Source organism: Erythrolamprus reginae, chromosome 3 (genome assembly GCF_031021105.1).
Source record: "Erythrolamprus reginae isolate rEryReg1 chromosome 3, rEryReg1.hap1, whole genome shotgun sequence".
Classification (NCBI taxonomy): domain Eukaryota; kingdom Metazoa; phylum Chordata; class Lepidosauria; order Squamata; family Dipsadidae; genus Erythrolamprus; species Erythrolamprus reginae.
Genome location: NC_091952.1, coordinates 245,624,568 through 245,637,205, shown reverse-complemented (window position 1 = coordinate 245,637,205; position 12,638 = coordinate 245,624,568). Strand labels below are relative to the sequence as shown.

The following is a 12,638-nucleotide window of genomic DNA, read 5'->3' as shown; positions in this document are numbered from 1 at the left end:
ACTGCGCGCGCTCTCTCTCTCGCTCTCTCTCTCCAACGCCAGAGCTCCTCCGCAAACGGGGGCGGGGGGAGAGAAGGACGGGATGAGGCGCGTGCGCCGGCCAACTTCCTTGTTTTCCTCACGTGACAGCGAGGAGGCGCGGCGGCGGCGCAGCCAGGAGAAGTGGGCGGGGCGCGTCGGTTAAACCATTCTCTGAAACAAAAACACCCCGCCCCGGAGCGCATGCGTTCGTCGGAGATTCTTAAAGCCAACCCGGAGGAGAGCGCGCCTGCGCGTTTATGCCCGCGCTCTTTCTCTCCCACTTCGCACTCCGGAGTAGGCGGGGCAGGCAGGCACGCGCGTGCGTTCTGCTGCCCCCCGCCCGCCCGCTGGCGGAGGCGGCTGCGGCAGGCGGCGCGGGAGCGCGCGCGCGCGGAGGGAGGGAGGGAAGGCGGGGAGGAAGAGGCGCGCCTGGAGAGCGGGCAAGCAGGCAGACGGACGGACGGGTGCCTTGCTCGGGAGGTTGCAGCCGGGCTCTCCTTCCTCCTCCTCCTCCCGCTGCTGTTGCTGATTTTCCCCCCTCCTCCCCCCCGCTTCATCTTGGGGGGGCGCAGCGGAGGGGCAGAGGGGGCGCCTGCGCAAGTTAGTAACCCTGGGGGGAGAAGGGGGCACCTTCCTGCAGCAATCCAGCCCAGGGGTATTGGTTTGGGGGGGGGGGGTCCGTTCCTTGCAGAGCAGTGATCCCCCCACCCCAGTTTCCAGGGGAGGGGGCGCGACCAAGAAGAAGCAAGAGATGGATCCCCCCCCTATTTTGGGGAAGGGGGGAGATGCCAAGGAGCTGCTTGCAACCCCGGAGGCGGGACGCCCCTTTTTTCTGGGCTTGGAGAGCAGATCCCCTTCCTCTCCTTCCCATCCCTCTCCTTCCCATTGCTGGGATCAAGGAGAGATCCAGTGGCTTTTTTGTGTGTGTTTGTTTGGAGCTGAAGGGGGTGTCACTTTTGCATTTTTGTAAAAGGGGAGGAGGGGTGCATGGCTGGACCTGGCAGCTCAAAGTCTTGCGGGGCGATGGGGATAGTTGGGGTCAGCCTGGGAGGACCCACCCCCTTTGGGGGGGAGTAGGGGCTTTGAGACGACCTGATCTTAGCCAGACAGACGTGGGCCCAGGGGAGATGGCTCCCCCAGCCCCCTAGTTGGTATAATATCTATCCAGAATGACACCCTGCCTCGCTTTCCCATCCCACTCCTTCTCCTTCCCATTACTGGGACCAGGAGAGATCCAGTGGTTTTTTTTAAAGCTGGGAGGGTGTCACTTTGCAATTTTTTGCAAAAGGGTGCATTTGCTGGACCTGGCACTGTGCTGGCAGCTTTTTTAGCAAAGTCTTGCATGGTATGAGGGGTGTAGTTGGGATGAGTCTGGGAAGACCCCACCCCCTTTGGGGGGGAATAGGGGCTCTGAGACGACCTGAGCAGCTTCTGCTGACTTTGGATGGTGGGAGAAGAGCTGGTCTTAGCCAGACAGACGTGTGCCCAAGGGAGAGGACTCCCCCACCCCCCCAGTTGGTATAATATCTACCAGGAAGGGCATCCTGCCTCTCCTCTCTTTCCAGCAGGCGCCCACTGCAGTCAGGAGCCCAGCTGATCTCTCCTTCTTGATGCCCTGCCTTGTGTTTAATGCTCTCTCCTTGTCTCCCCCCCCTTTTTTTTTCTCCTTGTGGTCTCCTTTTGACTGTCCCCGCGAGGCAGGATCATGCCGGACCAGATCACTGTGTCGGAGTTTATTACTGAGACGACGGAAGATTACAATTCACCAACAACGTCCAGTTTTACCACCCGGCTACAGAACTGCAGGAACACCATCACGCTGCTAGAAGAGGTACGGTGCACCGTCAGTGCTTGCCCTCTCTTTTTCTTCGTGCTGCCTTGTGGTTCTTCATGATTGTGACATGTGTTCTCTGGGCGATAAGGGGGCTCGGGGGCTCCTGCGCCCTTTTGAGAAAGCTGGGAGGCAGGCGAGGCTGCCTGCCTGCGCTCCCTTCCATATCCTGCTATTTATTTTGCATTCACGATGACACTAGGGGCAACAGAGGCTGGATTGTTTGTCCATATAATTACGCAGAGGAAATGGTTGTATGGAATGAATGAAGCTTGGTGTATCTTTGGCACAGGTGAAGCAGTAAATAATTAGTGGCAAGGACAAGGAGTGGAGGAAATAGCCCCGCAAATGAGGAACCACAGCAAAGCCACTGATGGGAAGTTGGAAGATGATGAAAGTAAGGGTGGATGCGGTGTGGTGGATTATTTTGTGGCAGTAGTAAGGTGCTCAGTCTAATCCATTTCCCCCCCCCCCAAAAAAAAATTTAAATGTTATGATTAACAAAGATATAGCTGTCATTCTTCACATCTGCAAAATATATGCGTGGAATGGAATGGACAAACCTTGCAGACCAAAGACTGTGTTTTTCAAGATTGCATAGTAGAAAACATTTCTGCAAAATGAAGCAAAACTAATCTGTTTTATTTTTCTATCGTGTCATTACCCGTATCACTCCTTAAATTGTTCTCCCAGCATTTTACAGCCATTGCTTAAAAGGTTATTGAATGAACCTAGTGCTTTTCAGGCATCGTTTAAATTATTGTTGCAGAATTTTTTTTTCTGGCCTTCTCGAAAGAGCTTTAATTCCCCGACATAGAGACTGCGCTGATAATGTTTTTGCTTTAGGGAAGATAAAATGACATTCTGAAAGATTGATAGTAATTGTGTCTTTATTCAAAGAAATCTTGCTTAAAGCCGTTTTAATGTTGTTAACTAGTTGGGTAATAGAATCAAAGGATAAGATCAATTGCTTACAAATGTGTTGTTGGAGGAGTGACATGGTTTCAGAATTGTAACTTTCTACTCTGCTGTGGCAGCTTGGTAGTTTTTGCTGTGTAAGTACCTTTTTTTTTTTTTGCACAATTTCCCAAATAATGAATGTAGCCAATCAACTCATTACCGGACTCAATTGTGTCAACCCCTAACCCCCAACACTTCTCCCTTAGACTCTCCACGATTGACCTCTCCAGGTTCCTAAGAGGCCAGTAAGGGGCGTACATAAGTGCACTGGTGTGCCTTTCGTCCCCTGTCCAATTGTCTTTCCTTTCTTTCACCTATCTTATATATTCTCTTCCTTTCATATATCCTCTCCTCTAAGTTCACTTTCACCCTCTTTTATATTATCACATGTCTATTTTCTTCCTATGTATTTATATATTGGACAAATGAATAAATAAAATAAATAAATAAATGCTCCTATCGGCTACTCATTCAGCTTAAAGAGTCTGTTATAGGGGTTGGTGGGTTTGGTCCTGAAACCCTTTGGCTGGCTCTTCCCAGGTTTGTTGAGTTCCGAATCAACAACCTTCACAGCTTCTTTTAAATCCCTTTATGTCATCTTTCAAGCTTTCTTCCGAAAGGAGTTTAGTAAGATAAAGAAAAATCAGCGTTTTGCTTGCACTGTGACAAAAGAGAATCACTTCTGCTGCTACCCTGGTTCTCTGGCTTTCTGATCCCCCCCAAAATGTAGACGGGAGGAATTTATAAGTCATATGATTCTCTGTCATCTTGGCTAGATAGGGTGTGGGGTAGCAGCTGGAATCTGACAATTCAGGGCTTTTTTGGGTGACCTTCAAGCGTTTAATAAAGTGCCTTTGAGGATTGTTGTTGTTTAGCAAGCGGTTTTAAATCCAGTTGCAACTGTGAAATTCTAAAAGACAGTATGTTACTCAAATAAACACTCTTGCCAGACAAAATGTATTCACAGTGGCCTTCTGTGTTGGCTCCATGTGCTTACTGTATCAATCTACGAAAAGTTGCGATGAGAGTGTGATTATATATATATTTTTCATTAGTTTTGTACTGAGCGGGAGAAAGAAAGTGCTACATTTTGGCTAAAATGTGTTATGAAAGTATTTTCTTCAAGGCTGTGGTTTTTAAGCCATCTTGGGTAAAGTAAATTCTTGAAATAAATTGGATACAATTATTATCTCAGCATGTGTTCAAATCCTTGGGAATGTTCAGAACAGTGAATTTGGAGATATTTTATTCTTTTTGAGAATTTATTTATTTATTTTATTTATTGGATTTGTATGCCGCCCCTCTCCGCAGACTCGGGGCGGCTAACAACAGCAATAAAACAGCTTATAATAATAATCCAATACTAAAACAGTTAAAAACCCTTATTATAAAACCAAACATACATACCATGCATAAAATTGTAAAGGCCTAGGGGGAAAGAGTATCTCAATTCCCCCATGCCTGGCAGCAGAGGTGGGTTTTAAGCAGCTTACGAAAGGCAAGGAGGGTGGGGGCAATTCTAATCTCTGGGGGGAGTTGGTTCCAGAGGGCCGGGGCCGCCACAGAGAAGGCTCTTCCCCTGGGTCCCGCCAAGCGACATTGTTTAGTTGACGGGACCCGGAGAAGACCCACTCTGTGGGATCTAACTGGTCGCTAGGATTCGTGCAGCAGAAGGCGGTCCCAGAGATAATCTGGTCCGGTGCCATGGGTTAGTCCAACAATATTTCTGAGCATTCTCTACTTCAAGATGTGTGGACTACAATTCCCAGAATTCTGCATGCTAGGTGGGGAATTCTGGGGTTTCAAATCCATGTATCTTAAAGTAAGGATCAGGCTTTTTATACCATCCTTTCTTAAAGTAATTTATTACAATTCTTTTGTTTGGTTGATCATTGAATCTGTGTTTTTTTTCCTTACTAAGAAAATAACAAATATATGTTTTGTTTTGTTTTAAAAAATCATTTTCCCCACTAACAAGAAAGCAAAGAGATACATTTTCTTGTTTCTCTGTCATAACAAATCCAATAAAGGAAGAAAGAAAAGGAAATAATGAAATTCAATGGTTTCATTTATTGTCACTTTTGTTGTTGTTTAAGTAGTAAGCCAGATTGTTGATTGCTTGGTTATATGAAAACTTAATGATTTCCTGTAACATTTTAAGGATTTAATTTTTCTATGCTGAAGAAAAACACCTTCAGAAGTGCCAATTGAAAAACTATTTAGTGAAATGTTTGAAGCAGAAATGGTTGCAGTTGATGCTAAATCACTTGCTGAAAGATGTTGGGGTAGAAAAAATCCAGTAGTATGCAGATTTGTATTAAATTTCTTTATTAAATGCATATGTCACTCAACTATTAAGTGACTCCTGGGCAGCTTACAGCATCATAAAGCAGCAATATTAAATATTAAAATTATTAATTGGTTATACAGCAGTAATTATGTACATAATTAGACCAGGCAAATATGTTTTTCTTCCTTCTTCCAAGTTTATATTTTGATATCACCAACATTTATTTGGCCATACTGCTCACATACCAAAGATTTTACCATGAATAAAGACATTGTTCAGTTTTGAATGGCAGACAGTGATGGTCTAATCCACTATAGTTCTGCATTTTGAATACTATTGATACAACATAGAGGTGATACAGAGGACACAAGATGGAGAAATGTAATGGGCATTTATTGGAAATCTTTCTGTATGACTCATTGAGATGTTTCAAACAAACAAACAAAATCCTATTTTCTTTAGTTTTCTCTTTCCTTACTCTAGCAGCATTGGCTTATTGGAAGTAAAGGTAGCTATTGACTTACAACAGTTTATTTTATTTTATTTATTTATTTATTTATTGGATTTGTATGCCGCCCCTCTCCAGAGACTCGGGGCGGCTAACAGCGACAATAAAACAGTGTACAATAGTAATTTGGTATTGATGATTAAAAATCAATTAATATAAAAACCAAACATACATACATACATACATACCATGCATAGAATTGTAAAGGCCTAGGGGGAAAGAGGATCTCAATTCCCCCATGCCTGGCGGCAGAGGTGGGTTTTAAGTTGTTTACGAAAGGCAAGGAGGGTGGGGGCAGTTCTAATCTCTGGGGGGAGTTGGTTCCAGAGGGCCGGGGCCGCCACAGAGAAGGCTCTTCACTTAATGATGGTTCAAAGTTACAACTAGTGTTAAAAAAGTGACTTGCAAACCTTTTCCCACCTACAACCATGGTAACATCCTCATAGTCACATGCTCAAAATTCAGATGTTTGGCAACTGACCCTCACTTATGACGGTTGCAATGTTCCAGGATTATGTGATCCACTTTTGCGACCTTCTGACAAGAAAATTCAATGGCAAAACCAGTTTCACTTAACAACTGTGTTTACCAACTGTAGTGATTCACTTAAAAACGGTGGCAGGAAAAGTTTTAAAACTCACTTAACAAACTGTTCATTTAAAGACAGAAATGTTCGGCTCAGTTGTGGTTGTAAGTTGAGGCCTACCTGTATTTTGATACTACTCTGATCTTGACCTAGAAATTAAGCATTTCATAGCTTCAAGGAAGAAAACTAGCATTTTAAATCGGACTGGATCCAAAATGGCTATTGTTTTTTTGCCTATCTAAGTGCATTTGGAACCAGTTCTCTGAAGCCTCTTCAGGACTTTGCCAGATGATAGCTTATTAGTAACCTTGACTACCACTAAGTGTTGTATCTTGATGAATGTATTTTATTCTCCTTTTGTACACTGAGAGCATATGCACCGAAGACAGATTTCTTGGTGGAAGGTCTTAAGCATAAAACGTATCAGGAAAGACTTAATGAACTCAATCTGTCTAGTCTGGAGGACAGAAGGAAAAGGGGGCACATGATCGAAACATTTAAATATGTTAAAGGGTTAAATAAAGTCCAGGAGGAAAGTGTTTTTAATAGGAAAGTGAACACAAGAACAAGGGGACACAATCTGAAGTTAGTTGGGGGAAAGATCAAAAGCAACATGAGAAAATATTATTTGACTGAAAGAGTAGTAGATCCTTGGAACAAACTTCCAGCAGACATGGTTGGTAAATCCACAGTAACTGAAATTAAACATGCCTGGGATAAACATCTATCCATCCTAAGATAAAATACAGAAAATAGTATAAGGGCAGACTAGATGGATCATGAGGTCTTTTTCTGCCGTCAGTCTTCTATGTTTCTATGTTTCTTGTGTGTCCAATCACACTTGGCCAATAAAGAATTCTATTCTATAAGGGTTTATTACCCAAGGCGGTAATCCATTGTGTAGACCAGTGTTTTCAAAGCTGGTGGGTGGATTTCACCTTCCAGAATTCCCCAGCAATTCCTAAAACCTGGGATAGACTTTCCACACACATCAACTAATGGGTGGCTATATAAATCAGATGAAGGATGGCTGCATGAATAATGTGACCAGTTTCAGGTTAATGAGAAGGACTATTCAAAAGACTGCTTTTAAAGTGTTATAAGAATCCCTTGGACTGCAATAAGATTAAACCAGTGCAGGATAGGGGGTGCTGGCGTGCATGGGATCACAAAGAGTTGGACATGACTTAATGACTCAACAACAACAAAATCCAGAAGAGTCATCGATTTTAATTGATAGATTGATAGAGCCGGAATTACTCAATGCTTAAAATGCAGTATTGCAGGCTGACTCTCCGCACTGCCAGTAGTTCTATCCTGACCAGCTCAAGGTTGACTTAATCTTAATTAATAATAATAATAATAATAATAATAATAATAATAATAATAATAATAATTTATTAGATCTGCATGTCGTCCTCTCTCCAAGGAATCTTCCATATATGCTGATTCTATAAATGTCTTAGAGAGGACTGTCAAGCACTATGAAGCGGTATATAAGTCTAAGTGCTATTGGTATGGCAGGCATGCAGAAATATTTTCCATAATTAATGATAACTTAGCTCTGGGTCATGTTCTGTCGGGCTCTCTGGTAGACTCCTCCCAAAAATTCACAGGTACAAATTTCAGACACACACACATTTGAAAATTCAAAACAATGTTCTTTATAATGAAACTTCACTTAAACCAAGCCCTCTTTTGGTTTAGCAAAGAGCATTTGTCTCCAAACAAACTGGTAATTGGTACAAGTCCCTTATCAGTTCTGTGATACTTAGCTTGCAGCTGTGAGGCAATTCACAGTCCTTCTTTCACAAAGTGAAACACACTTTGCTCTGGTTTAGTTTCAAAGCGGAGAAAAATCAGCACACAAAAGGTCAAAGTCAGCAAAGCAGTCACAAAACACAATGATCAGATAATCCTCCACAATGGCCAAACCCACAGGCTGCTATTTATAGCAGCCTCACTAATGACCACAGCCCCACCCAACCACAGGTGGCCTCATTTTCTTTGATAATAATCTCTCAGTTGTTGCTGCCTATGCATCGCTCTCCGCATGCGTGGCTGTATCATTAACTCTTGTTCTGAATCCAAGGAGGAGCTAGATAATTGATCTCCTTCTGAGCTGTCTGCCCCACTCTCCTCCTCCCTGTCACTCATGTCTTCTTGGTCAGAGGAGCCTTCATCAGCAGATTCCACAGGGGGGGGGGGGGAAACAGGCCTGCAGCATGTGGATGTCTCCCCCACACCCACAGTCCTTGGGGCAGGAACAGGGCCAGAGCTAACCACAACATATGCTGACTCTGTAAATGTCTTAGAGAGGGCTGTAAAGCACTATGAAGCGGTATATAAGTGCTATTGCTATAGCAGGCATGCAGAGTTTTCCATTCCCTTAATGTTTTCCATTCCCTTAATGATAACTTAGCTCTGGGTCACATGACCAGGAAGGAAGTATGGAGCAGGCATTAATATTCTGAGCCCTTGCTTTGCTGTGTCTCCAAATGGAATGAATTGAGAGGCTTTTATTTTTTTTCCCCTTGCAGTCTCAATCCTGATCTAATTGTTTTTCTAAACTTTTTTTTTCTTTTTTGCTGGCTTCTAACCCATACCAGATTTGATCCGTTCAGTTATTTTGGACAGTTATGCTACCATTAGGCATTTTACTTATATTCTTTCTGGCATTCCATTGGAAAGAAAAATCAAAAATAATCTCTCCTTGCAGAAACCCAAAGCATAGCATTCAAATTGTCAAAACAGAATAATGTCATATTTGTTTGATTCTATATTCATTCCTGGTAATTATCATTATGCAGTTCAACTATGTGCATATGTATATCTATATATGTATATGTTTGATTATATTATATGTGATTATATTATAGCTGATTATGGTGTAAATACAATTTGTGGGAATCCTGCTGAATGTGATCAAGTGCCCATTTACGAGAATATCCTGTTTCATAAAAATGATTAGGGGACTGGAGGCTAAAACATAGGAAGAATGGTTGCAGGAACTGGGTATGTCTAATTTAATGGAAAGAAGGAACAGAGGAGATATGATATTAGTCTTCCAATATCTCAGCGGTTGCCACAAAAAGATGGAGTCAACCTATTATCCAAAGTATTATTTATTATTATTATTTATTAGATTTGTATGCCGCCCCTCTCCGAAGACTTGGAGCGGCTAACAACAATATAAAAAGACAATGTAAACAAATCTAATATTAAAAACAATCTAAAAAACCCCAATTTAAAAAACCACTCATACATACAAGCATACCATGTATAAAATTCTATAAGCCTAGGGGGAAGATAAATTTCAATTCCCCCATGCCTGACGACAGAGGTGGGTTTTAAGGAGCTTGCGAAAGGCAAGGAGGGTGGGGGCAACTCTGATATCTGGGGGTAGCTGGTTCCAGAGGATCGGGGCCACCACAGAGAAGGCTCTTCCCCTGGGTCCCGCCAAACAACATTGCTTAGTCGACGGAACCCGGAGAAGGCCAACTCTGGGACCTAACCGGTCGCTGGGATTCGTGCGGCAGAAGGCGGTCCCGGAGATATTCCGGTCCGATGCCATGAAGGGCTTTATAGGTCATAACCAACACTTTGAATTGTGACCGGAAATTGATCGGTAACCAATGCAGACTGCGGAGTGTTGGTGTAACATGGGCATACCTTGGGAACCCCATGATTGCTCTCGCAGCTGCTTTCTGCACGATCTGAAGTTTCCGAACACTTTTCAAAGGTAGCCCCATGTAGAGAGCATTACAGTAGTCAAACCTCAAGGTGATGAAGGCAAAGTACCTGAGAGTAGAACAAGAAACAATGCGTGGAAACTAAACAAAGAGAGAGAAGCAACTTAGAACTAAGGAGAAATTTCCTGATAGAACGATAAGAAGAAGTGATAAGAAGAAGAAAAACTGCGGCATCACAAAGCTTAGTACCGGGAAAAATACATGCATTAATGGGAATAAGGAGATCGCTGACCATTTCAATAGCTACTTCTGTTCAGTTTTCTCAAAAGACACCTTACAAAATAATACTATAGAGGGATATAGCATTGCCTCCAACTGTACGGATTCAGCTCCAGTGATCTTAGAAGCCGATGTCTTAGAAGAACTTGAACGATTAAAGATAAATAAGGCAATGGGTCCAGATGGCATCCACCCCAGAGTTCTTAAAGAACTCAGATCTGTCATTGCTACCCCCCTGACTGATTTGTTTAACCAATCCTTGTTAACAGGAGATGTTCCTGAGGATTGGAGAATGGCAAGTGTTGTGCCTATCCACAAGAAGGGCAGTAGAGAAGAAGATGGTAACTACAGGCCAGTTAGCTTGACATCAGTTGTCGTTAAAATGATGGAGACTCTACTGAAAAAGAGGATAAATCAGCACCTAAAAAACAATAAATTATTGGACCCAAATCAGCATGGCTTTACTGAAGGCAAATCATGTCAGACTAATCTCATTGATTTCTTTGACTATGTCACAAAGGTGTTGGATGAAGGTGGTGCCGTGGATATTGCCTACCTGGACTTCAGCAAAGCCTTTGATACGGTTCCACATAAAGAGCTGATAGATAAATTAGTGAAGATTGGACTTAATCCCTGGATAGTTCAATGGATTTGCAGCTGGCTGAAGCATAGACACCAGAGGGTTGTTGTGAATGGCGAGTATTCTGAGCAGAGTCAGGTTACAAGCGGTGTGCCACAAGGGTCTGTTCTGGGTCCTATTCTTTTTAATATGTTTGTGAGTGACATAGGGGAAGGTCTGGTAGGGAAGGTTTGCCTATTTGCCGATGACTCTAAAGTGTGCAATAGGGTTGATATTCCTGGAGGCGTCGGCAATATGGTAAATGATTTAGCTTTACTAGATAAATGGTCAAAGCAATGGAAACTGCAGTTTAATGTTTCCAAATGTAAAATAATGCACTTGGGGAAAAGGAATCCTCAATCTGACTATTGTATTGGCAGTTCTGTGTTAGCAAATACTTCAAAAGAAAAGGATTTAGGCGTAGTGATTTCTGACAGTCTCAAAATGGGTGAACAGTGCAGTCAGGCAGTAGGGAAAGCAAGTAGGATGCTTGGCTGCATAGCTAGAGGTATAACAAGCAGGAAGAGGGAGATTATGATACCGCTATATAGAATGCTGGTGAGACCACATTTGGAATACTGTGTTCAGTTCTGGAGACCTCACCTACAAAAAGATATTGACAAAATTGAACGGGTCCAAAGACGGGCTACAAGAATGGTGGAAGGTCTTAAGTATAAAACGTATCAGGAAAGACTTAATGAACTCAATCTGTATAGTCTGGAGGACAGAAGGAAAAGGGGGGACATGATTGAAACATTTAAATATATTAAAGGGTTAAATAAGGTCCAGGAGGGAAGTGTTTTTAATAGGAAAGTGAACACAAGAACAAGGGGACACAATCTGAGGTTAGTTGGGGGAAAGATCAAAAGCAACATGAGAAAATATTATTTTACTGAAAGAGTAGTAGATCCTTGGAACAAACTTCCAGCAGACGTGGTAGATAAATCCACAGTAACTGAATTTAAACATGCCTGGGATAAACATATATCCATCCTAAGATAAAATACAGAAAATAGTATAAGGGCAGACTAGATGGACCATGGGGTCTTTTTCTGCCGTCAGACTTCTATGTTTCTATGTTTCTATGAACAATTAATCAGTGGAATGGCTTGCCTCCAGAAGTTGTAAATGTTCCAACACTGAAAGTTTTTAAGTTGATGTTGGATAACCATTTGTCTGAAGTAGTGTAGGGTTTCCTGCCTAGGCAGAGGGTTGGACTAGAAGACCTCCAAGGTCCCTTCCAACTCCATTGTTGTGGTTGTTATTTTTGTTGTTGTTATTAAAAACATCCAAACAGATGTTTCTGGAAATTTTTACATATAAGATATAAAAACAGTGCATTTTTAGCAGTGTTAGATCACATCTGGTATTCCAAAGGGATCTAAAAATAATGGTGAAATACAGGTAATCTTCAACTTATGACCTCAATTGATCCCAAAATTCTGTTGCTAAGTGAGATGGTTGTTAAGTGAGTTTTGCTCAATTTTATGACCTTTCCAGCCACAGTTGTTAAGTCAGTCACTACAGTTAAGTTTAGCAAAAATACTCAAGACCCACCTATACTGCCAGGCATGGGGGATTTGAGACATCTTTCCCCCAGGCTGCTTATAATTTATGTTTGGTATGTGTATGTATGTGTTTATGTATGTGTTGTTTGGTTTTAATATGATAGGGTTTTAGTTATTTCTTTTAATATTAGATTTGTGTCACTATAATATTGCTTTTATCATTGTTGTGAGCCACCCCGAGTCTTTGGAGAGGGGCGGCATACAAATCTAATTAATAATAATAATAATAATAATAATAATTATTATTATTATTATTATTATTATTATTATTATTATTTATTAGA

At 42.2% G+C, this 12,638-nt stretch overlaps 1 protein-coding gene across 1 annotated transcript in view; it reads left to right on the top strand.

Moving 5' to 3' along the window:
- The first annotated feature begins 424 nt into the window (after positions 1-424).
- Positions 425-12,638, top strand: part of ASAP1 (ArfGAP with SH3 domain, ankyrin repeat and PH domain 1) — a 139,282-nt gene continuing 127,068 nt past the window's right edge. The window contains exons 1-2 of the mRNA XM_070748302.1: positions 425-621; positions 1,723-1,852. Coding sequence (XP_070604403.1) covers positions 1,727-1,852 — 126 coding nt within the window. The 5' untranslated portion in view covers positions 425-621; positions 1,723-1,726. The remainder of the gene's footprint in view (positions 622-1,722; positions 1,853-12,638) is intronic.